Source organism: Serinus canaria, chromosome 4 (genome assembly GCF_022539315.1).
Source record: "Serinus canaria isolate serCan28SL12 chromosome 4, serCan2020, whole genome shotgun sequence".
Lineage (NCBI taxonomy): Eukaryota > Metazoa > Chordata > Aves > Passeriformes > Fringillidae > Serinus > Serinus canaria.
Window position 1 is genome coordinate 27,941,212 of NC_066317.1, and position 26,382 is coordinate 27,967,593.

General features: G+C 49.4%; 1 protein-coding gene across 4 annotated transcripts; it reads left to right on the forward strand.

Moving 5' to 3' along the window:
- The first annotated feature begins 2,094 nt into the window (after positions 1 to 2,094).
- Positions 2,095 to 25,007, forward strand: PRAG1 (PEAK1 related, kinase-activating pseudokinase 1). 4 transcript variants are annotated; one of them, XM_030239503.2, is made up of 6 exons: positions 2,095 to 2,170; positions 4,691 to 5,083; positions 6,231 to 8,068; positions 16,181 to 16,338; positions 19,629 to 20,362; positions 23,683 to 25,007. In XM_030239503.2, the coding sequence occupies exons 2-6, from the start codon at positions 4,727 to 4,729 to the stop codon at positions 24,718 to 24,720; spliced, it is 4,125 nt and encodes a 1,374-aa protein (XP_030095363.2). In that variant the 5' UTR covers positions 2,095 to 2,170; positions 4,691 to 4,726; the 3' UTR covers positions 24,721 to 25,007. The 4 variants fall into 4 exon arrangements, with proteins under 4 accessions (XP_030095363.2, XP_030095364.2, XP_050829801.1 ...); XM_030239504.2 differs by having other exon boundaries at positions 2,128 to 2,193; XM_050973844.1 differs by lacking the exon at positions 2,095 to 2,170 and adding an exon at positions 2,320 to 2,342.
- The last annotated feature ends 1,375 nt before the right edge of the window (positions 25,008 to 26,382 follow it).

Here is a 26,382-nt window from a genome sequence, read left to right on the forward strand (position 1 = left end):
GCTGTCAGGGCTGCTCTGAGCCATGTGCCTCGTTGTGTGACAGTGTTCTGGAAAACAATACATTGGGAGACATATGGCTGGCTAGGATATGTAGTCATGTCTTAGCAGGCATTGTGTACTGCTTTCCACTTGAGAGGGCTTCTTTTCTGCCAGTTTTCTTGGACATTGAGAAAATACCAAAACTGGACAATGATGAATACTGTACTGTGGAAACCACGTGGCTTTACAGACACATAAGATCCATCATGCTTGGTCTCAGACCTTACGGAATAATTCTTTTATAAAAACTAGAGGTTGTTCAATTTTCTACTGAAGTCTCTGGGCATTAACAGGCTGACTTCATTAGAAAAAAGAAACTTTAATTATCCTGTAATCCCAAGGCCTCTGGCATGGGAAAAGATTTCCTACTTGGGGTAAACATCTCAGGAGAATTCACTCAGTTCAGTGCTGTTCCAGTGTGAACATAGCATGAATTTTAAATCTGTTTTTTCTTCTCAAAGCTGTCCTAGACTCTTCACTAAGAAGACTGGCTGAGAAAATTATAGTGCTCTTATTGAAAAGAGTGGAGGCCTTTTTTAAAGTTTCAGGTATGAAATTCAGATACTTGGATTTGAAGAAGTTTACCACCCTCCAGGATTAGCCAGCCATGCAGCCACAACCTCATCTGTGCTGGTTAGAGCTGGGTTCTTTCCTTCAAACTTTCTAAAATAGAGAAAATGTCAGAAATTTGGGCCATTTGTTTTCCCAGCTCATTTTCCTTTCCGACAGATGAGCTGATCTGTGCTAGGAGAGAGGTTTCTGTCATGGTGAGGCATTTCTGAGAGATAATTTACTCGTACGACTGGGTGTGCTGGCACTGGGATCCCACACACAAAAAGATGCAGCAAATTGACTGTGAGTGGCTTGCTTGAAAGAAGAAGCGGGAGGTTGTTAAGCAGATGTCTTCATGGTAATACAGCAAATTAAGTGGAGGAGTTCTGGGGTCTCTGGACTGTTTTAATAACTGATCAAAAAAGGAGAGAGAGAACATGAGCAGACAGCCACAACTGCAAAAGACCAACCAGCCGGGATGTTTGCAAACTGTGCTACTGCCAAAATTCCCTGAAGGGGAAGAATTTACTAGGATGTTTGGTTCCTGAGAAAGATTTTTTTCCTAGAAGTGCTGTGCATATCTTCAGTTTCTGTTTTGTTATTTGGGGCTTGGATTCTCCATTATGCAAGCCTATTTGCCTTTTTAATCCACTATTATGTATGAGACTAGGAATGCTTGGTTGCATTAAAGGAGCGGTGACTTAAGCAAGGAACTGAACTAAGGCCCTGACCAGGGCAGGGGGAGAACTGTTTTGGTTTTCCCTAGTCTTGAAGAATTTAGATGCTCAAAACTACACACCACAGAACAAGTACCAGGGTAAGTGAAGACTACTCCTTTTCCAGCCTGCCCTAAAGCGTAGCTCAGACACTACTATGAACAAAATCTCATCCTGTTCCCTTTTAATGAAGCCCAGCCTCCCACACCAGCAGAGGTTTGAGATTTTCCTGAGATGCTGTCTGCAGTTTTTGCACAGTGGGGTCAAATCCTGATTTCAGTTACGGTAAACTTCTCTCCCTTCTGCAGCATCCTTTCGAGACGAACTTCACCATGTCGTTGTCTGGAAAGCTGATGAGTGAAGATGAGTGAACCCTCTGAACTCTCTGGCTCCCAGCTGGCTTCCCAGCGCCTTCCAGCTGGATCACTACCGTCTTCAAGGCTGGTGTCGGGGTGCGGGGTGGGTTCGTGCGTGGGACCCTATGGGATCGGTGGGGGGCTGCTGGGTATGTGGCTCTCTGCATGCCCCGGGGGCTGATGCCCGCCGGGGTGTCCCCGAGGCAGAGCCTGTCTGCGGGAGCGCTGCCGGGGCGGGGGTGCAGTGAGGATGTGGCTGCGAGCCGCGTACGCCTGGCGGGGCGCGGGCAGAGCGCTTTGTGCGGAGCGGGGACGCGCGGGGGGCGCCGCTCCCGCCCGGGCCGTGCCCACGCCGTGCCCGAGGGGCGGGACCGGGGCGGGACGGGGCGGGGCGGCCGCTGCCCCCCGGCCCACGCGGGGCCCCGTTCGCCACTCGCCGGTGGCGGCGGCGGCCGTGGCGGGCGCAGCGCGGAGCAGAGCGGAGCTCGCCGCCGCCGCGGGAGCCTGGTGAGCGGGGAGCTGCTGCCGGGGTGGGCACCGGGCCTCCGCCTCCCGGGACAAAGCCGGGCTGGGAGGGACCCCGGCGCTGCCACTCGGGGCTGGGGCGGGGCTGCCCGGGCCGGGGCGGTGGGGCTGTGCCGCTGCCCACCGAACATGCGGGCGGAGGGCCGGCTCGGAGGTCTGTAGCTGGCGCGGGGGTCTGTAGCCGGCTCGGGTCGCGTTCCGGTCCCGACCGGCATCGCCGCCCACCCCGGGAGCCCCGGCGGGCTCTGCCCGTTAAACTTTTCCCGGTCCTGGTGGGCGCCCGGCGCCCCGGAGGGTCCATCTGGCATCTAGAGCTACTTGGGCTGGGGGCTTGGGGCTTTTCACTGCGCCGGAGCATCCTTGTGCCGCAGCCTGGAATCTCTGTCCTAGGGAACAGGTAGCCGTTACATCGGGTCCTCGCCGGTGCCCCGGGACGCGCGGGGGCTTCGGGAATGCCTCAGACCCAGGTCCTGGCTTTCGGCTTGCCCGGGGACAGACCCAGGTCCTGGCTTTCGGTCCCTTATCTCTCGCCGATCCCGGCCTGTTTCACCGCGCGGCGCCGCGTGGATTGGTGCGGGTGGGTCCCTGGTGCCCAGCCGGCGTGCGGACACGGGCCCGCCCCGGGATCTGGGCAGCGAGAAATGACGGCTGGAGACAGGGAAACCCTGGTCTTTAACAGGCATTTGGCAGCGCCGAATGTTAAACCAGAAGTGAAGAGGTTTTTTCTGGCTTCGGTGGCCGCTTCCCTCCCTTTGATTTTTCCTAATTTGCTGGCTCTCATCAGGACACTTGTTCAACTTCGGGTGATGCTGGACACTGCGTGCTAGACCTAAAAGGAAACAAAGGATAAAATATTTTTAAAGCTTTTTTCCCTGCAAATACCATTAACCTCATTGAAGGTTATGGAATATGCCTGAGAGTGATTTGCTGCCCTTTGGTTAATTCAGACTCTATGAAGTCCATGAAAAAGCCTAAAACTGTGTCTTCCCTAAAAAGAGACACACGGCAATCTGATTGGTGAATCCCACTGATATTCCCTTTTTTTCCTGCTTTTTCAAGAAGCAGATCCTAATTTATTAGCCTGCCAGACAGAAGGAGTCTGCAGGTGCTAATGGTTTAGCCGATCAAAGATACCCTTCCCCTAGGTGGCACTTGAATTCGGTGATGCTTGTGGGTCAGTGGCTCTCTTCCCTTTCACTTTGTCCCACCCAGGCTCTTATTAGTTGTCTTTCTTTATGCCGTGTAGTGTGGGTGGCTGTTAGAGGGGCTGGCCAGGGCATCTCTGAGCCCAGAGGCAAGGATCTTTACTGCAGTGCAAGCTGATTTAGGGGAGCAGGCAATTGCAAAAGTGTCCCTAGCTCTGGTGGTGTTCCAGTACGCCTACATGGAGGAAGTGCTTAAGGATCAGGCTGGTAAATTTTGCTCATGTGCCCCCAGGATTGGAGTGTAAAAGTGCCTGTTCACTTGGAGACCCTCAGGAAAGGGACCTCTGTTTGCCTGGGGATCAGGTGGGCAGGGAATGATGACCTAAACTTGGTTAGATGAGGGACTCTATGGAGCCACGTGGGGAAGTTTTGCGTCCTGACACCCACAGCAGCCGGCTGCATTCTCTCTCTGATCTTTCCTAATCCGCTGAGCTTTGCGGGAGTCCTCCTCGGAAGTATCTCCAAAGTTCTTAGTTCCAGGTTTAGTTCTACGGGCTAGAGTGCAGTCAGACCTGGCCAGGAGGGGGGGTGGCGGAGACAGGGTCACAGGAATGCAGCAGGAATGTCTTGTTCCTGGGGCATTTCCCTCCTGGGGAAGGAAGAAGGGAAGGAATCCTTGTCTGTAAGTAATCCAAGAGCAAAACGTTTCTCCCCTTGCAGACAATGAATCGTTTCAGCGAGCTGACACTGTTATTTGTGGCTCTTGGCAAACGAGATAAGAGCATTCTGCCAGACACTTGCTCAAATCAGTGCCAGCCCCAGCCCTGCTGATTGCCTTTCACTGGGTGGGAGAGAAGCCTTTGTGTACCACGGCAGTAATCACAGTGGTGCTTCTGGGTGGAGGAAGGTTGTTGCTGGTCCCCTTGGTTACACAGTCTCTGATTCTGGTCCTTGTGTCTCCAGGCCTTTTTATTTCCAGAGAGAGGATGCCACTTTGGAGAAAAAAAATTTCCTGACTGGCCCTGTGTGTGGGGCTGTGAACAGCTATTTCCAAGACCCTTTTTTCTTTACCCTTGATCTAAACCTTGCATGAGGCTGGTTATACATGCTGATTAAGCAGGGAATTAAATCACATAGGAATGCTGCTCGCTTGATGTCTTCTCTATTACGGAGCTATGCTCAGAAGTTGAGACTTTTCCAGTGATTGTGTGGGCTTTAGCTAAGCTGTGAAAAAAGCCTCGTAAACAATATGCCTTTGTGATGAAGGCAGAGTAAGTGTAATTATCACCTGTCCTATTAAAAATCTTCCAGTCTGCGGGCATAATCAAGCTAATCAGACAGTGTTGTGCTTTTCCAGATGACTAGGTGATCCTTTCGAGTGGCTCAGGAGCAAATGCAAAATGAGCAGTGGAGGGCAGTGCAGAAGACGCAGTGGGCTCTCAGTCTGACCCACGAGGATTTGAAGATGTCTGCGTGCAGTGACTTTGTGGAACACGTTTGGAAGCCCGGCTCCTGCAAAAACTGCTTCAATCCAAAGAGTTCCCATCGGCTGCAAACACCCCCAGACGTGGGAGCTTGTGGTGTGCTCCCGGATGGAGCTAGGACCAAGCCCGAGAGCCTCGTGTTGGAAGACGAAGGTATAACTACTTCCCCCTTCTCAAAGCCAACAATTGCTGTGAAGCCAACAATGATAAACTCGGATGTTTCTGACGCGTGGGCGGATGTGAATATGAATGCAGATCTGTCACAGGTAATGATTAATCCAGTCAAATCATGACTTCCCGTTACTTACCTGTCCTCGGAGTGCTAGGAATATCTGTTACAAACGCTTCCTTCCCTTTGTTTTTCCTTCTGGTCTTGACTCAGGATTTTAAGCCTTATATTGGTTTCTCAGTGTATCTTAGGGTGAAGCTGAATGAGCTGTTGCTCACAAGCCATGTGCAGAGGAGCTTAAAAATACATTGTTTGTTTAGGAACTTCCGGTTTTAAAATGAGGATGCGGGTTATTTTTCTGGGAAGTTTTACTGAAAAGATGTCTTGTCTGGTTGCAGACAGTACTGACTGGATCTGTGGTCTTTGTGGGTGAGGAAGAAAGTGCCCTGCCTTCCTACTCCTTCCTACCAATCTTTGCCAGAGCAGTAATGCCCTGTGGGTGTAGCTCCTCGCCCTGACCAGTTGATACCAGCAGTGCCTCAGCAGAGTGACGAACAGGCTGCTGCCCCACTGCCTATGGCATAGGTGTGCTCCTATTTCCCTATGCCCCAGAGCAGAGTCAGGGCTCACCAGCTCTCTTTGCCTCTCACTGCTGTCCCTTTCTTTTCTTCTAAGGGATGAAGGGCACGTGAGTGGGAGCTGCCATTGTTGGTGGTGTTTGATCTCTGCGTGCAGATTTGGCACGCCTGCTCCCCCATCCCTACTTCTGAGCATGGCCCAGCTGCTATCCCAGGATAACCCATGATAGTCTGTGTCTGTGTTCTGGAGTCACACACTCTGGAGCAGTGTGAAATGAAAATAAGCAGAGAGAGGTGCAAATATTCCTTCGCTCTCTGAATCTTTAATTGCACAGTGATTCACAGACAGGATGACAGGTTGGACATGTTTCTGGCAGCAAACCCATAGGAAGAGAAAGGAGAATGTCTTATTCCAGTGCATTGCCATTGTTGGTAATGCAAGGATTACAAATGGTCCAGGAAATACGACAAGCGTAGTTTTACCTGCAAAGGTTTGTGGAAATTAGTAGTGAGGTGAGCACAGCAAAATAGATGGTGAATTCCAGAGTGCTGTTCTGCAGAGCTGGGCTTTTGTTGTTGCAGTTTGTGCTTTTACTTAAATTTTATTTGTCTTTCCTTTTGCATATGCATGTTCTGACAGGGAATTTGTCTCTTTGACCCATGCAGGTCAGTTGGGGAGTGATCTCTGGCAAGCAACTCCTCCTGAAATCAGGAGATGCACAGCGTATCTGCCTTGACAGTTTTGGCAATGGTGGTGTAAGAAAGCCTTTCCTTCACAACCAGCCCAGCGACTGCTTATCTTGCTGTCCTCCCAGCTACTCCATGGTGGGTCTGCGTGGCCTGGAGAGTCGAGTGGAGAGAAACGTCTCCATCCACAGCCTGGTACTTGTGGGTGAGGTGGGCAAGCAGGAGGACAGAGTTAAAGACAAGTTTGCCCTGCCTCATCAGGTCCCCTGCCCTAATCCATCTGCCTTGGGGGACAGAAGCACCGCTAACTCCAGCAGAAACAATTCTTCCCAAGTCAGAGAAGGAGCAGCACTCCCTCCGGGGCGTGACTGTGGTCACATCTCCTCCGTCTTGGAAAGCGAAGGGGGCGAGTACTGTTCAATCACAAACTGCCACAAAGAGCACCCTGTCCCATGGGAGCCCTGTGGCACAGAGGAAAAGGCTGCACAGTGTGAGAGGGAGAGTCCCACTCCCAGTGGGTGGAGGCAGCGGGATGCTCCCGAAATTCCAAGGCCAAGTGGCCGGGCAGTCAAATTCAGCGAAGAGGAGCGCAGGGCTGTGAATGTGGCCTTCTGCATCACGAAGGGCCAGAGTGATCCTCTTCCTTATGCCCTATGTTCTGACAGGAAAAACCTGGCTCTCCACACTGAGCCTGCCACGCTCCCTGAGACCACGGGGAGCTGCAAGGCGGCTGCCCTTGCTTTGTCCCGGGAGGATGAGGAGTTACCTCTCCCTGGGGAGCACTCTGTCACTGGAGGCCCCCGCACTGAGGGTTCAAGCCCCCCTCAGCAGGCTCTGGTGGAGCCGCAGCGCCCTCGCCTCCCCGAGCCAGCCCATGGTGATCCCATCTATGCAGAGAGCACCAAGAGGAGGAAGGCACAGCTGAAGGCTGTTGGGAGCCAGGCAAAAGCGGAGAAGCTGGCCCATGGCACTGCCAGGGAGAAGGCTGATGGGTTGTGGAGGGATGGTGGCTGGGCTTTGGGAGGTGAGAAGGAGCACCAGGACTCCACTGGCCAGGTGGCAGCAAAGATAACTATAATGACAGCACACACTGAGGATGATCACAAGACAATATTCCTCAGCAGCCCTGACTCAGCAGTAGGAGTTCAGTGGCCATGTATCAGCCCCACTTCCCACCCTGATTTTGGGACTTCATCACCTGCTATTGAGTCTGGACAGATTTTTCAAGCTTCTGGATGTGAAAACAGCACAAGATTTCATCTGGCAGCTCCTGTCAAGACGTCACTTAGTGAGAGTCCAGCCATCCCCCCAAAGATGTCCAAAAACAGCCAGCCAGGCAGTGAGGGGAGCCGTGTGCCCCCAGTCAGCTCCCACCTGGGAAGGTCTGGTGATGACAGCAGTCACGATGGAGCCGGTGCTCAGCTGCTGCCAAGGAGCTGTACTGATACAGGTGCCTTTGGGGTGACCCCTTCTCCCTGCACTCATGTGAACGGGGTCTCTGTGGAGGAGTCCAGTAGAGGCCTGGCAGGCTCGTCCTATGACAGGAGGCAGAAATACTACAACCCAACATGGGCCAAGCAGGGCCGAATAGAGGAGGAGGAGGAGCAGGAGGAGGAGCAGGAGGTCTCAAACCACCCATGGACAGGAGGAGCTGAGAGTGGAAGAGCTGGTGCTGACTTTGTGGAAGACAGCCCGATACTGGAGAGCCAGACTGGAATGACCAAATCTTCTTCCTTCTCCTTTGATTTCCCTAAAGACAGGAGCAATGGTGTGGAGTTTGCACCGCCGCCGCCGCCGCCGCCGAAAAAGCAGTCTAGGTACAGCCCCGTGAGTGTGTGCATGGTGGTCTATTAACCCTTTGCAGTTGGGATGGTTGCTGCAGGATTTCATTGACTGGGAGGTGCTTCCCATTCTTTTCTTCCTCCTTTTCTGTCCAAAGGTGGGCTTTCAGGAGCATGGGGAGTGACTGCACAGGTGAAAAGCTATTTGTGTTTTTACTCTGAAAAGCTGTCTGATCTTTGCAAGTCTTGGTTTGAATGTCATGTGCACTTGTAAAAGCCCTCCAGGGCTGCAAGATGTGGCCTTAAGTCCCAATATTCAAGTAAGAAAAAGGTCCATGCTTGGGATGGCTGGTGTTTCCCAGGTCAGCTGCATTTTGTCTTGGCAGCTCCTTGATGTTGAATGGCATAGAAAACCTGGTTGCTATCTTCTCTTGTAGGTGGGACTGGGCAACTTTTCTTGATGCTAATAACAAGGGCCTCCAAAATCAACATTTTCAGTTTGGCTCTAATGACTTTCTGCTTTCAAGGTGAACTCTCAAAGCTGCAGTTTCCCAGGGAGGGCTCCTTGCCTGCAAGCAGGTAATTGGAGCTTGCCCGACGTGGGCTTGTTATGTGTGGGAGCCACCTGGCTTCAGGCAACCTTCTGCTCTCTGCTTTCCTGCAAGTCAGGTTTGCTGGCAGGGCAACTGCAGGCCCCAAACAAAAGTGAGGGAGGGAGAGCTGTTCATCTGGGAAGGAAATAGCCCTGCTAAGCAATTTAAAAAAACCTCAGGCTTACAATACTTTGTGACCATTTAGCATCTGCAGCTGTGTGCATCAGCAAACAAAAAAAATAACAAAAAAAAAAAGGGAGAAAAAGGGAAAAAATAAATAAAATAAAGGTCAAATGGGGGAAGAAAATTTGGTTTTCTCTCCATTAATTATGTTGTCTGAATATACCAGGGAAGGATACTTTCTCCTTTTGCAGGTGTCCCATATTTACTTTATAGTGTGTGGCAGTTTTGCTACCTGAAACTGTGCGTTGCACAACAGATTTGACTCCAGCTCCTTGATTTAGAAGTCAAGAGAAGAAAAGATGGGGGTTTGGAGGAGAACTTGGCCTTGGGGTCCATGGTCAAGCTTATGTGTAGGCATCACTGACCTCCAGGTTGAGACTGTGAATTTTACATGTGTTTTGGGATTGGCTAACCCAGGGTACTGGTGTTTTAAATTGGCCAAGAGGTGAACAAATGAGGTTCCTCAAGGGAAGGGAAGAGATGAACAAGTGGCATTAGTTCTCCTTAATGCTAGCCTTCCTGCTGTGATGCCACATGCCTGCTGGAGTCAGAGGAAACAAAAGATCCACAAGAAATGAGCACACACATGTATTTGCTCTTGTCCTCTGTGTGGTGTTATGACACCAGAGAAGTGTGGAGCATTTTCTGCCCCTTTGAGGGGCTATTTCATGCTCCTGATGCAATTGGGCTGTGCCAGTTCTAACAGCTGCTTTTGAGTCATCCTGGTGAAAGCATCTGTGTGCTAGAAAGCCTATGTGAAAGCAGGCAGGGAAACTGAGGTGAGGGAACACGTGGCATCCATGACTGGGATCTCTGGCAGAGCTGTAAACCCTGCCAGGTGGTTGAGGTAGGTGTTGGTTGCCCCCTGTGGCTGCAGGACAGGTTGTGCTACAGGTATTTGTCTCCCAAGGGCCTTGATGCCTGTGGCTGAGCCCTGGGGCACCTTACTCAAAAGAGCTTAGTCCTGCCTCCAGCTATCAAAGCTGGAGCCAAGGGAGCCCAGCCAGCTGAGGAGCAGCAAGGAGTGATCTGATCAGACTCAGGTTTTGCAAGCCCTGCTTTGTTTCTTTGCTTTGAGGGTGCTTGGTTTTTGTCTCAGGCAAAACTGTGGCTGCTGTGAGCGTGCCAATGCAGGAACCAGGGCGGTGGGAGGGATAGCTGCATGCACAGCTGCTAAAATCACCGTGGTGGCATTGTGTCACCCTGGGTGTTGTTGCAGCTTCGGGCCATGGCCTGGTGCTGGAGGAACATCCCCTCTGTTCATCCTGGGCTGCAGCCAAGTACCTGAAGAACCAGAATCACAAAGATGACTCTGAGGCACATCCATGCTCTCCTAGTGCCAGTCTGCTTGTGAACATGTGCTTGTCCCTGATGGAAGGACCACTGATCCTTCTGTTAGGCTTCTGTACTCCCCACACAGAGAGAGCACCTCAGCCCAGGACATTCCCTGGTGGCTCAGCTGCAAAAGCTCCTTTGGGGGATGGAGGTGAAGCCAGTGTAGACCTGGTTGTGGCACAGGCTTTGGGCTAGGGGCTTTGCAGATCAGGGTTCATCTCAGCTGCAGGAAAGGCATGCAACCATCTTTTTTCCTTCTAGATCTCAAGCTGCAGCAAGGCATTTGATTTCATGATGGAATATTAAATTTGCCTTTTTGACTTTCGTAATGAAATTCAATTGCTTATTTTAAGGAAAACTTGCATGTGTGTTTGAATGGTTATAAAGCAGAGAAAGAAAAAGCGAGTCTGTAGATTTTGTTTTGTTCATCTTGGCTTTAACAATTAAAAGGGAAAAATTTTTTTATAGGGTACATTCCTTCCAGAGACTGAGGAAGCTCTGGTTTGGAAGTAAGCTGTCTCTTAGGATGGCAGAAGGAATGATTTCAGGGGGGTTTAAAAGTTGTCAAAAGAAAAGGAAAATAATGAATATGTGCCTGGTTTTGATCCTATATAAAGCTACTCTGGATCTCTTGCAACTGTTTCTTCATACAATCTTCTTTTTCTGCTTGTTTGAAAGATTATAGATATTTGATGTTTGCTGGGTCTAGAATGACTGATAAGAAATAAGAAAGATAAGAAACAGAATGACAAATAAGTATAATTACAAGGGGGAAAAGGCTGAAAAGGGAAGATGGTGGCTGGTCTTCTTCCAAAAGCTGGGAAGGTAGTTGGCTAGGGAAGGAGCTCACCAAGGAAAGTAGGATCCCCAGGACATGTACATGCAATGATGATTTAAAGGCTCTTTGGTGTAAAATGCTCTAGTATGGACTTCCGTTTCTTGGCACAAGGAATGAATCTTTGCTGAAATTGGTGTCTCTCTTATGCAGAGGATCGGGCTTAAATGATCCTTGTGGTTTCTCCTAGCCTCCAAAACCCTGATGGCTAATTTATTTCATGTGCCTCTTAAAGAAAGAAAACAGTGATGCTGTTTTGCATCTTGAGCTTCTTTCATCACAATTTGTGCCACCTTCAAAAGGCAGTGGCGGAAAAAAAGCTTCTGAAATTTGCTGAGTGCGCCGGCATGGGGTAGCAAAGGTGCAGCACAGCACTTCCCCACACCTGTCACTGCTGAACACAGCCAGGGAGAAAGAGCCCGAGGAGTGCCAGGATTGCCTGTTCCGGTGCTGCTGCCACCGCTTGCTGCCGGAGGGAGCAGAGCACAGGAGGGTTACAGAGAAACTGCAATGCTGGGAATTGGATCACAGGAGAAGAGCCAGGTGTTGGGAACGGGATCGCCAGGAGAAGAGCCAGGTTTGTTCCTCGCTGGGGAGGTGGTGCTGGCTGGTGGGGCTGTGCTGTGTGTTCTTGCCAGGAATCAGTCTGTGATGGAGCAGCAACTGTATCTGAGGCAGAATATTCCTCTTTTCTTACCATTCCTGAGGCACCCATTTCTCCTTGGAGCTCAGTGCCAGGGTGTACCCCAGTGACAAAACACACTGGCTTAAAAGGTTGTGATCTTTCAGCTTATCTTTTAGGAGCGTTTGTTTCTTTTAAAATTAAAGTCATTCACTCTTCTGTGTGTTTCCTGTCTTACCACTTAAAAAAAACCACTGAGTTGGAAATCGAAATGAGATTCTTTACCTTCTTTACCACATTAGAGTATGCAGTGATTTAATTTTTTACCCACCTACCATCTTAATTCTGTACCCTATCTGAATTTTCCTGTGCATCTCCAGACTCCAAACCCTTGTTTCAACTTAACCCGTGCTACATAAAACCCCTCTAGTACAGGGAGGAGAGGCGTATCCCTCTGAACAAAACCAGGAGTTCTTCAAAATCCTTTCTTTTTTTCCTTACCTCAGTTTTGGTTTCTCCACATTTGCCAGCTGATAGCAGAAGGATAAGTACAAATCTAAGCTTCAAATGTTGTAAGCTTCTGTATGCTGGGTTTTAATTTCCCTCTGCAACCAGGGGAAGATGCTGGAGGAAACAGCAAGTGGCAAGAAGAGGAAGATATAATTATTCACGTTTCATGATAGACAAGCATATGGTACAATGGTGCTTCCTCTTGTGTAATAATTATGCCTAGCCATATGTTATGTTTGATACTATAATGCAAGTCTGGCTTTTCTCTCTTCTGTGCATTAGTTCCATTATTTTATACTGGGAGGGGGTGTCTTGTTGACATTATCACCAAACACCTCCTGGAGTGCAGTTTGCTGTGGGGTGGTCTCTGTGTGTTCTGTTCTCCTCTCCTCATTGCTCTGTCACATGATTTATAAAGCTCAGCTTCTCTGTTATCTGTTCAGTCCTGTCATCTGTGCTGAGGAGGAGTGTCCTCCTGCTGGCACAGCAAGGCTGGGAGACCCCCGTGATGGCCCTGCAGAGTGACAGTGGCTCTGTGAAGGGCAGAGGTGCCTTGCACATCCTCCAGTGCTGCCAACAGGCTGCCCGTGGGATGGCTGTGGGAAAGGAGCCAGTGGGAGCCTGGCAGCTTTTCTGTCTGAGGGGCCTCCTGCTCTCAAAACCTGCCCATTGCACTTGTGGAGAGTAACCAGATCTCCATGTCAAATCTCAGTCAGGAAATTCAAGGGCAAGGTATGTCCAAAGTCCAGGGATTCCTAGGGCAAAATCCCAAGGCATGTGGGTCTTCTGGAGTTAGGGGAGCCAAACTTTGGGGCCCATCTCCACTGTCTCTCAGAAGTGCAAAGCATGCAGTTGGTGATGCTGGAGTCCTGCAGCAGCATTAGGTGGGACCCCGATCTGTGAAATTATACACATGGCTACTGGTCAAACTGAGACACAGGAAAGATGCAGCAGGCCCTGCTGCCCTGCTGCACCAGAGGTGCAACCTGAGACAAGGAAAATGAGCCAGGTCCCTTTTCAATGTTAAGAGAACTCCAAACTATGGGTTTGGAGTGGGGGGGGTGTTGTTTTGTTTTGGTGTGCTTTTTTACAAGACCACTCTTTTCAATCTTGAATTGTTTTAGGCAGGACTGTGAGAATCATGTGGAAAGTCAGCTGGATGAAATTGTTTATGGTGGGAAAGCTTGGAAATAGGGAACTGGAAGGGTTGCCTAAATATGCCAGGCTGTTGCATGGAGGATGTTGAGTAATTGAGCTGTATTTAAAGCTACCAGACTAGTTGGAGAGCTGAAAATCTGAAATCCTGTGGGTTTAGGTTATTAGATTGGGAGAGCTGACTCTGGTGACCTGTTCTTTATGCACAGGCACACGACAGCTCTGGTGCTGCTCTTGAAGTTGCTGGTTATGTTTTAGGTGCTGAGCAGGCATTTTTAAATTGATGTAAATTAACTCCTGTTACATCTTTCTGAAGAGGAGTGTAGCCCACAGATGTTGACAAGTCAGTGGTGCAGGGCACAAACCCAGTGTTTTCTTTGGGTTTAAGATAGGTTGTGCTCTTTATTTCCAACACCCTTTGGTGATTTCCAATATCCTTTGGTGAAAAGGGCAAGACAGAAAATAGCCACTGTGCCTTTGCACTCAGGTGAGGTGGAAGGAATACTAGCAAAGCAGGGGATGTTTGGGGTAGCTGTAAATCAGGGTCCCACAGGCTGTTGCAGCAAAGAGCTGTTGAGCTCTGGGGGTGGAATTTTACTGAAATGGGAGAGTTTGACCCTAGCAAGTTTTCAGCAGTAGTTCTTCGGTAGAATGGGCAGTATTTTGATCTGTGCAGGCTGCGCCCTGGGATTCAAGCAGCTCATAGGAAAAGAGGGAGATGTGAGGCAGAGGTAATTCCAGGAGGTATTGGCTGGCCTGGCTGCAACATCTGAAACAAGAGCAGGATGTCGTTTAAGCGGCAAACAATTTCTATTTCGGTGCGCCTATTCAGGAACTGCGCTTTACATCAGTCACGGCGGTGCGGGGAGGAAACGGGGCTCTCTCTGCATCTGCCTTCGGCCGCGCTGAGCGCAGCGAGGGCAGCAGCCAGCACGGCTCTGGCCGGCGCCGCGCTGCGCCCAGGTTGCTCGGAGGAGGAATAGGTGTGGCTGGGCACGGCGGACCTTGGACCGCGCCGAGCAAAGTCTCATCTCTCTCTGAGTGCGGGAATGGTAAGACAGCTCCGTGAGTCTGTGTTTAGTGATGGGAAAGAAACAGAAATGCACCAAGGTTTCGGGGGGCTGGGGGAAGGAATGCTTTGGAAAACATCTCGTCTGTGTGAATCAAGACTGGATATCTTGCTAAATCTTCTTTTCTGATGGATTCAAATGCTTCTTTGATTCTTGCCGGGTCAGACAGTGTACTGGCATGGGTGTGCACCCTTGCGTTTTTTCCAGCCAAATTACTAAATGTTAAACATCTGAGAAAGTTATAGGATAAAGCTGCATCTTTATAGTAAAAAAAATATTTAAGTGCACTTGGTTGCTTTCAGCAGCATTAGCCATAACAGACCTAAACCCCTCAAACTCTGTCTCTCTCTCTCCTTCTCCCTCTCTCATTTTTTAAACTGTGAAGTGTGTGGTGCATTGTGAAGTTTTGTGAATTGTCCCCAAGAGGCTTGCTGTGATAAATTCATCACTGGTGGAAGACCAGTGTCTCTGCTGAAGTATACCTGAACTGGTTTTTACAGCCTTATTTTCATCAGCCCTTGAGTATTTTTAGACCAAGGCTGCTCAGGCAAATGAGGAAGTCTGGCAGAAGTTTCTTCCGGGCTTCTCATACACTCTGCTCTCCATGTGGTGGTGTGGACACAAGAGTAAGTGCTTTGTCTGGATTGGGAACGAAACATTTCTCAATCTTCAAATAAAAGTCTGTGTCTGCTGTGCTTGGGAGTTTTGGATGAGGAGGGGTCCCATGCACGTGGCCAGGGTGCCCCAAGAAAACGGTCGTGCGTGTCTTTGTTTGTCTTTCTCAGCAGCCATTCAGCAGTCTGATTAGGAAACACCGGATACCTTCCAGCAAGATAGCTGGTGGAAGTCCTTTTACTTCTGTACAAGTCTGCTCCTAACCTTTTTACATTCTGAATCAATGTGTTGAATTTTATCAGCAGATTGGCAGTTTTACTTAAAAAATGTAGACTGATAACCTTTGTGCTCTGGCTGACAGAGTGGGAACTGTACCAATGCTAAGAGTGTTTATGTTCTTCTGTGCTGCTTGATTTCAACAGTTTCTGTTGTTTTCCAAGGCAGAAACATGAAGAAAATGCAGGGGAAATGCTTTATCTTAGCAAAAAATCCTCCTTGCCTAAACTGGTCACTTAAACCATGACCTAACAGGTTATAAGCCCAGTTTATGGTTAGTTTATTTATTTTGTTTTTGGTGGAAGCTGCATGGAAAACTGCAGGTCTTACATTAAACCTACCTGTGTGGTAGGTTCTGAGTTTGGCAGACTCATGTTTTCTGCAGAGATGCTTCTTCTTTTGTAAGGTGTTGGTTGTTAACTGTGATGCGTGGTTGGAGACGATGGACTCTTCTGCTACTTATGCCTCTGTCATGCAGGAATGGGGTTCACACACCCAGCCTCGACTTGCCTTCTCTAAAATGGCAGGAGTGATGCTACTTCCTTCCCTTGAGAACTTTGTTGAAGGCAAACACTGCTGGGTCCCCACTTCTGAGTGGCAGTGGCTAAAATAGGATGTGGTCCAGGACCTCACATGTTCTAGGTAAAGGAGATGCAGACTTTGGCTGAATGCTCTTAGCTCACTGGCTTTCCCTCTCTGATCAAGCACAGCTAGTTTGGCTTGGGGACTGCAAGCCTATAACCTGCTCAGAGTCTATGGGATGAAATTCCCCAGGTACTGGAGAAAGAAGAAAAGTGCACAGGAATGAGGTAGTTTGGTGTGATAATACATTGTGCAGTGTATGGATAGGCAGAGACCAAACTAAGGCTTCTCTCAGCTTGAACCTCCATGCAAAAGTGCAGGCAGGGTATCCTTTTGTCATTTGTTTCCTGACTTCTCTTTCACTCTCTCTAGGCACGCTCTGAAAATGAACCCAAGTAACACTGAGTTGGAGAGAGTCAGCAACAGCTCTGCAGAGAGCCTCAGCCCACCCTTCAGGAGTGCCCACGTCAGCTTCACGGCCGGCTCCAGTGACAGCCTCGACTCGGACACACAGACTGGCAGCGATGGCAGTAAGTGACCATCACCTATGGGAGAGGTAGCGCTGTACCTGAGACCCCCTGCCTGCTGGGACAGCATCCTCGGGGCAGGGGTCGCAAGGGTCCAGTCCCCAGCTCCCCCAGCGAGCCTTCATCTTCCCACTTCTCCTACCCTTCTGCCTCTTGATGCACTCTAAATGAATGTGGCAGAGTCAGACCAACATCACAGACTTCTTCATTCAGCAGATGCCAATATCATTCACCCTGTAGATCTCCTCTGGTCTAGATAAAATCTCCATATTAAAACAATCCTGCCTGTGCTTCATGCATTTCACGTTGTCACAAGAAGCCCTGCTATAGAAAGTCCTACATAGATTTGAGGAGTACCAGAAGGAGTTTTGTGCTAGACATGATCTCTCCCTCTCATTGTGTTCCCAGTTATTTCTTAAGGGGAAAAAATCTGCCTGCACTCGTTTAACTGAGATTAAAAAATACTTACTATGAAGTCACTTTTTTTCATCAGAGTGTAACTTAGACATGCACTAACGTGTTCAGCAGCTCAGAAAGTATTTCCTTAGCAAGAGCAACCTTCATGTAGTGGAAGTTCTGTCTTTCCAAGAGCAACAATGTGCAGCAATAAAATTAAGAGCCAGAGCTCTGGAAACTCCGTTTTTCCACCACTGACTTGGAGTCTGAGAGTGAGACCTTGCCAGGAAATTGTACAGGGGTAAGAAAAACTCACATATATTGGATCTTTACTTGCTAGGCACAGAAGCATTTTGCTGTCAAAAATGATAGGAACAAGAGGATTTCTCTGCCTTCACTAACAGAAGCAACTATTTAAGCTCATCATGGGAAAGATGAGTTTTTAAATGAACACTCAAATGCAGTTTGTCTTGCTGATGCAAGCAAGAAGCTGTGCAGTCAGTCACTGAGTGAGGTGAGCTCAAATTAATTGGCTATGCTGTCAGATGTTAAAAAATTAAGTGGAGGGGAGCTTTTAAGCCCTTGACACGCAGAAGGACTCCTTGCTGAAGGTGCAAAGCACTGTTAGGAGAGTTGTGAAAGAGGTTAATTCATTACCCTCTGCTTGGGGCAGAGCCCAGCAGCATATAAAAAAAACTTAACAGCAGTTTGGCATTTGTGGGCTAGGCATGTGGACCGCTTGCCAAAGATTCCAGTGCTGACGTTTGTTTCCTAAGACTCTCTCAAGTAAATCTGGCCTCTTGAAACAGGGATTCAGCTGCATGTCCTGGCAGAGATGCCTCTGGTGAGGTACTCATGGACTGCACACTGAAGAATTTCTCTTGGCTCTATCCTCTGCCAAAGCCCTGTGGATGGAAGTGGCAAGAGGTGCCATGCTGATCCCTGCCTGTGACTTTTGACAGGGCTTTAATGGAGAGAATCTTTTCTGTGGACCCATTAGAGCATGATGTGGGTTTTCACTAAAGCTTGGGACATGAATCTCAATTGTTAAGGCAGGTATTTCTTAGCTGACACTGGAGAGCAGTCACTTGCTGGGCAACTGGGTGTACAATGCAGGCACACACCTGGGGCAAGGGTCCAACAGGAGTCAGATAGCTTGGCACCCAAGCACTGGGGCAAAAGAGACATGTGCTGATTCATGTTTCCTACAGAGCTGTTTCTGAGCATATTGTCAGAAATGAGCTATTGAAACAGCTTTGCATGGGAGATGAACCTGAAGAAGCTGAAATCAGTGCTGCTCATTCCTGAGGTATCTCTCGGTGATGTTGGAGATAGATTACAGGAGGTGCATGTAGACAGCCTTGGCGCTGGAGGAGACAAATGAAAATTGACCAGTGCTACCACAGTCTGGTGAGGAGGGATAGGGCCAGATGGTGCCAGCATCCACTCTGGTAGCTGAGAACCAGGGGATCTGCCCTCACCTCATGTAGTCTCAGGTGGTGGAGCAGCTAAGAGGGATTGCAGCTCTAGCACAGCTGCTGCAAACCTGCAAGTGACATGCCAGGACAGGCTGGGAGCTCAGGGACCTGAGCCCCTGCACTTGGAGGTTGTACATGATTGCTGGTGAGTCACTTGGGCTGTGAGGAGACAAGTGCCTTCTGCGGGCTGACACGGAAAGTGCCCCAGGGCATTCCTCTGGAGCAGGCAGAAAGCCGCTGTGAGGAAGTGCCTGCTGGCAGCTGAACCCTCAGCAGCAGCTTTGTGAGGAGGAAGGATTGTTTGCTACCACTCTGCAGCTTTGGAAGATGGATTTAAAGAAAGCAATAGATCCTGCTATCTGCTAAACTATTTGCTATTTGCTTGGAGCAAAACCCCACCTTTCACCTTTCAAGGTTTACACTTGCATGTGAGTTGTTAGCAGAGTCCCGTTTCTCATTCAAGTGGCATAGATAAATTCCCTTGAATTATTGTCTCTCTTCTTTTAATTTCCCCTCCATTCCTCACGTGTTCTGTCTCTATGGCCTGAAATTATTGCTTTTTATTTCAATGTCAGATCACCTTTCTGTCTTTTTTTTTAATGTCCCATTTCTTTCATGGCATGTAAGTGTATTACCCATCCCTACTCTGGCTTGGGTAGGAAAGCAGCTGCTATGGCTGCCCAAAATGAGCCAGCCATCCCAACCCAATCCACGTGCACTTGGCATGTGGAGCTGCTTGGGGTTTAGTGCTATGTAGTGGGGCTAGCCTACCCTCTGAGCAAAGAATAAGCTGGGAAACAGGCCGTGGGGGGAAGGGCCAGATATTTTTCAGCAAGATGGAAATTGCCAAAATCCCAGGCTTGCTCAGCAACCCTTCCCCAGTATGAAGCAGAGAGAAAAGTTCGATGTACTTGGAGTACTCCAATACAGCCAGAGGGTTGGAGCTGTGTGCCGTGAGTCACTCTCTCCTTATCATGCCCTGCTGCTGAAGCACTGGGTGGCAGCTCCCAGGTGAGAGAGGCTGTGTTTAAAAGATTGTCCTTGTATCAAGTGCTTCATTCTTACCTCCCTGTGGATGACATCACAGCTTAAATATTTACCCTCTGCTACCTTTTTACTACTGTATATGCAGTTCATAGGGGAGTGGTTTCAAGGGTGGGGAAGTGCATTTCTCTGGATGGCTGGTTGCAGCCTGCTTTGCAAACCTGCTCTGTTAAACTGGATTAAATCCCTAACCCCTCCAGTGAAACTTTACAGTTGTGAATAGCTGAAGACTGTGCACTGGGTTCAGATGTAACTTGGCTTGCTGCTTTTCTTCCCAGCCAGGGCCCTGGGGGTGTCAGGGGTATGGAGAAGGACCTGTGCTCTCAGCCTCTAAGGGCCACTCATGGCATCTTCTTGTGTGTTGCTATCTCCTAGGACACTCATCTGAGCCGAACCACTCGCCCCCTCCAGCTGAGAGCCAAGTATTTCCTTCTGTCCCTTTCCTTCCCGTCTCCACTGAGGATGGTCCCTCCTCTGCCCCCAGCTGCCCGCCCCCTCTGCCCCAGAAGAAGACAGTGATCAGAACTGTGTCTTCTCCAGATGGCTTTTTTGGGGGACAGGCATCTTCAGGCAAAGCAGCTGCTGCTGCCAGCCTCAGGCTGAATGTCAGCCATTCTGAGAGCAATATGTGCCTCCGAGAGGAGCCTCCCTTCATCCACCCAGCCAGCCTGGGGGGCCGCCCTGGTGCCTTCTCCTCCTCTGAGTCCCTGGAGAAAAGCTCCAAAGGAAACAGCTACTGGGGCTCCAGCGCCGCTAAGAGCACAGGGGCTTGCGGGCCCAGCAGAAACCTCCAGTCGCTCTCCTCCTCGCAGCTCAGCGTGTCCAGCCAGGTGTCCTCGGCCTCCAGCCTCCACAACCTCCTGAGCAACATCGACAGCAAGGAGGGGGTGTACAGCAAGCTGGGGGCCCTGTACGCCGAGTCCCTGCGCCGCCTGGTCGCCAAGTGCGAGGACTGCTTCATGCGGGAGCAGAAGAACGAGCTGCACTTCAGCGAGAACAACTGGTCGCTCTTCAAGCTGACCTGCAACAAGCCCTGCTGCGACTCGGGGGACGCCATTTATTACTGTGCCACTTGCTCCAAGGACCCTTCTACGACCTATGCTGTGAAGGTAAGTCCACAGCCAGGAGGTGTCCAGGCTTATCTCCATCTTCTAGGTGGAGATGTGTGCACTAGCAGCGCAGGGCATCTCATGCAATGTCTTGTTTTCTCTGCTTGTATTTCTCTCAGGTGAAGTTAAGCAAGCAAAGCCCCTTCCAAAATGCCACTTTCCCCTTACTGCTTGCGAAGGTTAATTTGGAGAAGGAGTTTTCATTGTAACAAATGCCAGTCTGATTTAACTTATTGCTAAAGGGGTCTGAAACCCAACCATTTTCTCTCTCTGAAAACATCTTTGTGCAAATACTCTGTTGTAAACTCAGAGGCATTTGCCTCTGATGACACAAGCTGATGAAAGGCTGCTCAAAAGACAGCATTTTTGCCTCTGCCTGCCTTTTAAGTGGAAGCTCTGACCCAGATACTGAGTGCTTATATGATCTTGAAACTACAGACAATAAGATACTGCAGATCCCAATTAAACAATGTGAGGCTGACCCAGACATGCTGTGTAAGGTCAGGTCTGAAATATTTTCCTGTAACTCCACGGAATACATGTTTTGAAATGGAAACTTGAGGTGTAATAGTTCAGCTCTTTGAAACCTGGATAAGTAAGCTTATCCAACCGGTTCCATGGACATCCCGTGGATTTTGGGTTCTTGATCAATGTTACTGCTTGAATACATAGATTTTAATTTCCCTTCTGCTTTAACACTGGGGACATCTCACTGCTGTTTATTCCTCAGGTTGTTTTCAAAGCCTAAAGTAATTCGCAAAAAAGCACTGTCAGAGATGCATTAAGGAAGAAAAAAAAGAAGAGAAAAAAACCTCTGCTGAATAGTTTCCACTATTATGAACTCTAAGGGTTGTTCTAGAATGTTTTAATACATCCCTAAGGGATGTTCTAGTTAAGTGGTAGCTTAAAAGCCAGTTCAAATCTTAAAGGAAGCACAGCCAACCCAACAGGGGGGCTGTAAGTAACCAGAATCAAATTAGATGAGATCTTGCACCAATACTCCTAGTCCAGCACTCAAGAGCCGCAGCTTTTCTTGTGTGTTATACCTAAATCCATCACAGCTTTCTTCCTGAAGCCTAAGAACTGTTGTGCTCCTTTTCAATCTGCAGTTCCCTGTGGCACACCCACACTTTTGCTTTTGCCTGCTGTGCTAGGTGGGGTTCAGTAGCTCAGCTCTACGGCTGCAGTGCATAAATTCCTGCCAAGGCAGAAACAGCACATTTCAGCCTCCTGACAGGACTGCACTTGTGTTCCTGTGTGTGAAGTGGGCTTACTCTGTGCCCTAGGTACACTGCAGAGTGGCTTAACAAAGTCAAAGCCACTGCAACAAGGCCATACTCTGCACCAGCATAGTGGTGTTGTGCATGTGTTTATCCATGTGCGTGGATACAATTCCTGTGTGCCACCATCCATTTGGCAGCCAAAGTAGGGAATGAATAATTATGAAACAATTCAATTGGCTGATCCCTAGCTGCCCCTCCTGCCTTCTGGTATGGATTTTTTGACATGAAAGAGATCACAGACCTGTAGTTAAAATTAGACTTGGAGAGCTGAGAATGGGCAGAGGATCAGACTTGAGCCAAGGAGCCTATTGAGAAACAGAAGCCAGAGTCTGAGCTGTGCACAGACAGACAGACATGACTATGTATAAAACAGTTTGGAAATGGCTTTAGAGGAATTAAGCCAAGATATGCTCCATGCCTTGGCTTCTTTCTCCACTAGAGGTGTGTGACTAAGCCAGCCCAGGCTCCTACTTGGAGCTTTCAGCAGGGAGAATGCCTCTGGTGCAGCCAAAGACAAGAAGAATGGCTGGATGGGGAAGATTTCCCTGTATTCATTTGGCTGTAGTTGCTCTTCCAGAGACTTCTCTCTTGCCAGGAATTTCCCCCCCTACATGACTTTCCTTTGGGAGGAGGAACAAGCAGGTTTGTTAGCCAGAGGGCTGGAAGGCCTGCTCTGCATTTGGGGACCTCCTGCGTCATCCTGGGTCCCACTGCATTCATCTGCATTCTGCCTAGCTCTCCAAAGCTTGTCTTTCCACAAATAAGCCAGGGCAGGGTATTTTTGTTTAAAAAAGAGAGGACAATAGGATTTGAAATGCCCTATCTCCATAGTTTTGTCTCATCTGAGTGAATTATCTGTAAATGCCTGGATTCAAACCCTTGCTAGAGGAATACAAAAGCAGCCCTCTTCTTCAGCTTCTCTCTATTCTTGTGTATATTTTTTTTAACTCGGAGGCGAAATTGATTTCTTGTCCTGTTTGCACGCATGCTGTGACTGGCACTGGCACCCTCCAGGCTTTCAAACCTTTTATGCTGAGTTTCAGCCTGTTGCTTACTCCTGTGGATGACATATAAACACATTGCTAAATAAAGGGGGGAAAAAAGTATAATAAAAATGCCAGAAGGCCCCATAAGCTAATGGATACTCCTATAATAAACCTGGCTTTGAGTCTCTAATGCAGCATAAAGCTAAAATAGGGAAGAAAATGAAGATAGAAGTCATGTAGGTTAAAGAGAATCCAGATTATAAAATGCATTTTTCTCCCTAGAGTTTGCTGCACTTTCACTTCTTTCTAGGCCTGTTGTAAGTTCCCATTTTCTCTTTGGTGTTTTTTTTTTGCCTATGCCAAGGAGTACAACTTATTGCTGGTTTCCCTCAGCCATTGATCAGGGGCTTGAGAGCAGTTGCTGACACACAGAAGTGGAATGGTTGAGGAGGATGTGAAAGTGGCTCCAGGGCTTGGGACCAGAGAAGGATCGGGTGGGAAGAAAATGCTGGAGGCTTCTGTCCACCCCTCACCACAAACAGCACTGTTCCTCACAGTCACCTCACAGTGAATGGGACCTCATCCAGGAGTGTTAACTATCTCCAGAGATGGAGACAGCATGTCTTCTGCCACAAGCTTTGCTTTTCTCCCTCCAGGAATGTCTCATGGGTTGCAGGAGTTTATCTCAATGATGTCTGTGCTGTAAAAGATACGTTGCTTCTGTTGCCAGTGAAACAAAATCTTCAGAAGTTATTCACGGTAGGACTACTGTCCTCCTTTCCTCCAGTTACTGGGCATTGCCTGGCAAAGGAAGTGTGCCCAGAAATGCAACCCACACAGCTGGTGGCTAAGGCTGGGTGGTTGCAGGACAAAAACAATCCTCAAATCAGGAGGTAATTTAAAGTGCTTAAAGGACCAATGCACATCTTGCTTCTCCTGTTGTCTTCCAGAGCATCTGCAAATCACAGCTTAGAATCCCACCCCTCAACTTCTGGTCTCTGCCCTGTCTCTGTCACTGGCTGATGAGACTTTTCTTTTGGTCTCTTCACAGATTTGTAAAACCCAGGAGTCCAAGGTAGCGGCTTCGTACTGCAGCCCTGCAGTGCCTGTTCACTTCAACATCCAGCAGGACTGTGGGCATTTTGTGGCCTCCGTCCCCTCCAGCATGCTGCTGGCCTCAGATGTGGGGAAAAGCATGCCTGGAGATGGCTTCCATCCCTCCCGCAGTGCCAGCGAGCACGACTGTGTGGTGGTGATCACCCGCGAGGTGCCGAGCCAGACCACCGCCGACTTCGTGAGGGACTCGGTGATGCTCCACCAAGCCAAGCCGGAGCTGTACGAACGCCGCGTTTGCTTCCTGCTCCTCCAGCTCTGCAACGGCTTGGAGCATCTCAAAGAGCATGGCATAATCCATCGTGACCTGTGCCTGGAGAACCTCCTGCTTGTGCCCTGCAAGCCCCCCATGAGCTGCGTGAAAGCCAAAGATGACAAACACTTGCCGCGCCTCATCATCAGCAATTTTTTGAAAGCTAAACAGAAGACTGGAACTGGAGACTCCAAGCTGAAGAAGAGCCAGGCCCGGCTGGCCCCGGAGATTGTGTCGGCTTCTCAGTACAAGAAGTTCGATGAGTTTCAGACTGGCATTCTCATCTATGAACTGCTGCACCAGCCCAACCCCTTTGAGGAGAAGGTGCACCTCAGGGAGCAGGAGTACAGCCCTGAGGACCTCCCTGCTCTACCCAGCCTGTCCATCTACTCCCGGGGACTCCAGCAGCTGGCCCACCTACTGCTGGAAGCAGATCCCATCAAGCGCGTGCGGATCACCGAGGCCAAGCGGATGCTGCAGTGTCTGCTTTGGGGGCCCCGCAAAGACCTCATGGAGCAGCCCCTGAGCCACGAGGAAACCCTGCACCAGGTGCTCCAGAACTGGGTGGACATGAAGCGTGCCCTGCTCATGATGAAGTTTGCAGAGAGGGCCGTGGACACGGAGCGGAGCGTTGAACTGGAGGACTGGCTGTGCTGCCAGTACTTAGCATCTGCTGAGCCAGCCTCCCTCTTGCACACATTAAAGCTGCTGCAGCTGCTCTGACCTTGGATGTGTCTCGGAGGCAGCTGAGGGCTCCTGACTGCCTTGTGGCTAAAGGTACACAGCCCTTTCATACGTGAGAGGTTTGAAGCTCAGCTGCGAATGCACGTTCAGCTCCTGGCCTGCTCTGCAGTCAGAGTGCACACGACATGTTTAGTATCCTCAGCACTGTTAGTTTGTGAGCAGGCAGAACTAGGGAACCTACCCCTATTTTGGGGAATTTTTGTTTTTTGGTATGGTAAACGTGGACTAATAAACTCCTGCCTGTGTGTGTGCATGTTTCTAATGAACTCACTGTACTGAGTTGATTTCTGTGCCTATGGGACCGTCCTCCAATCCCCACGTCTCCCAAAGCATCAGAGCCTTTTTGCCCAGGAACAACACCACGCTCTAGAGTGGGAAGCAGGGATGAGCGGGTGGCTGGTTCTCTTCAGGTGCAAGGGCCGTTCACATAATGCTCCTTTGCAAGGGAAACCATGGGGCTTCAAATTTACATCTTTTGTGAGTTTTGGCATCCATTTTGCTTCTCCCTTTCAAAGCAAAAATTTCTGCTTGTTTCTGTGTATCAGGTCTTTTGTTCTCTGTGGGCAGCTCAGTATCAGCTGCCTGTTACTAAATTAGATACTTATACAACCTGGCTTTCCTGTGTAGTGGTGCCGCTGTAGTGGAGCATCACTGTTGGATGTGAAGGGTTGAGAGGAGGGAGCTCAGGGTGAGTTTGTTCATGAGAATGATGCTGGGAATTACCCCTTGTAAAGCTAATGAAATGGAAAATCCCCAATTCACCTCCAAGGCCTTGGGGGGAAAGTCAGGGCCAGGTTGCTTTGCTTTCCCCATCCCTCCAGCTCCCTCCCTGTGCCAGGTAATTCACCTGTCCCTTCTGTCTAACATTTATTTAACTCCTTGATCGAGAGATGAGCTAGCATCTCCCAGTGAAAGGCTGGGGCCAGTACAGGCCGGCAGGGTCTTATTGCTGCTTGTGTTTGAATTAGAAATGCATAGGGCCGGGTGCACTGCAAACACGTTTCTCCAACAGGTGGGCTGCAGGAGCAGCACAATGAAAGGTGGAGAAACTGGCCTGGCTCCCTTCAGCCCCTTTCCCTCCATCCAGACATAGAGCAGGCACTCAGACTGGGAGAGAGGCAGTGCTGCTGAGGAAAAAAAAAGATTTTTCAGCAGTTGCAAGCTTATTTTACTTTTCTACCCCAACATGAGGCAGAGACGAGTGCCCTGCTCCTGACATCAGTTCTGCAGCTCTTGGAGAAGCAGTAAGTTTGGGACATTTGGAGAGAGCCTAGCATCAGCTTATCTGAGACAGGGTGTCACTAGCTGAGCTACCCACCTCCCAGCTCTAACAGGGAGACATTCATGAGCACCTTCCTCCAGCCTTGATTCACCTCCAGACACAGTCTGGTCTTTTGGGGAATTTAATTCCCCAGGTTTTCTTGACACTTTGTGTACTTTCTGTGAATCCTTTCCAGGCTTCTCACCTGGATCTTTCTTTTTTTTAATCTGTTTGGCTATGGTTGCTGCTGATGGGAGGGGATAGTTCCTTGGCTGGGCACCCATTTGCAATGAATTTCCCCTGATCCCCTTAGGGAGGAGGCTGTGCACGTCCCTGCCTGCTGGAAGAATGTGGGATGGCTCCAACTGCGACCGCTGGGA

What these genes read in the sequence shown, in the direction of transcription:
- PRAG1 (XM_030239503.2), top strand. Translation starts at nt 4,727, where the DNA reads ATGCAAAATGAGCAGTGGAGGGCAGTGCAGAAGACGCAGTGGGCTCTC. An exon ending in TGAATGCAGATCTGTCACAG is followed by an intron (nt 5,084 to 6,230) that starts GTAATGATTAAT and finishes TGACCCATGCAG; the next exon opens with GTCAGTTGGGGAGTGATCTC. An exon ending in ACAGACTGGCAGCGATGGCA is followed by an intron (nt 16,339 to 19,628) that starts GTAAGTGACCAT and finishes GCTATCTCCTAG; the next exon opens with GACACTCATCTGAGCCGAAC.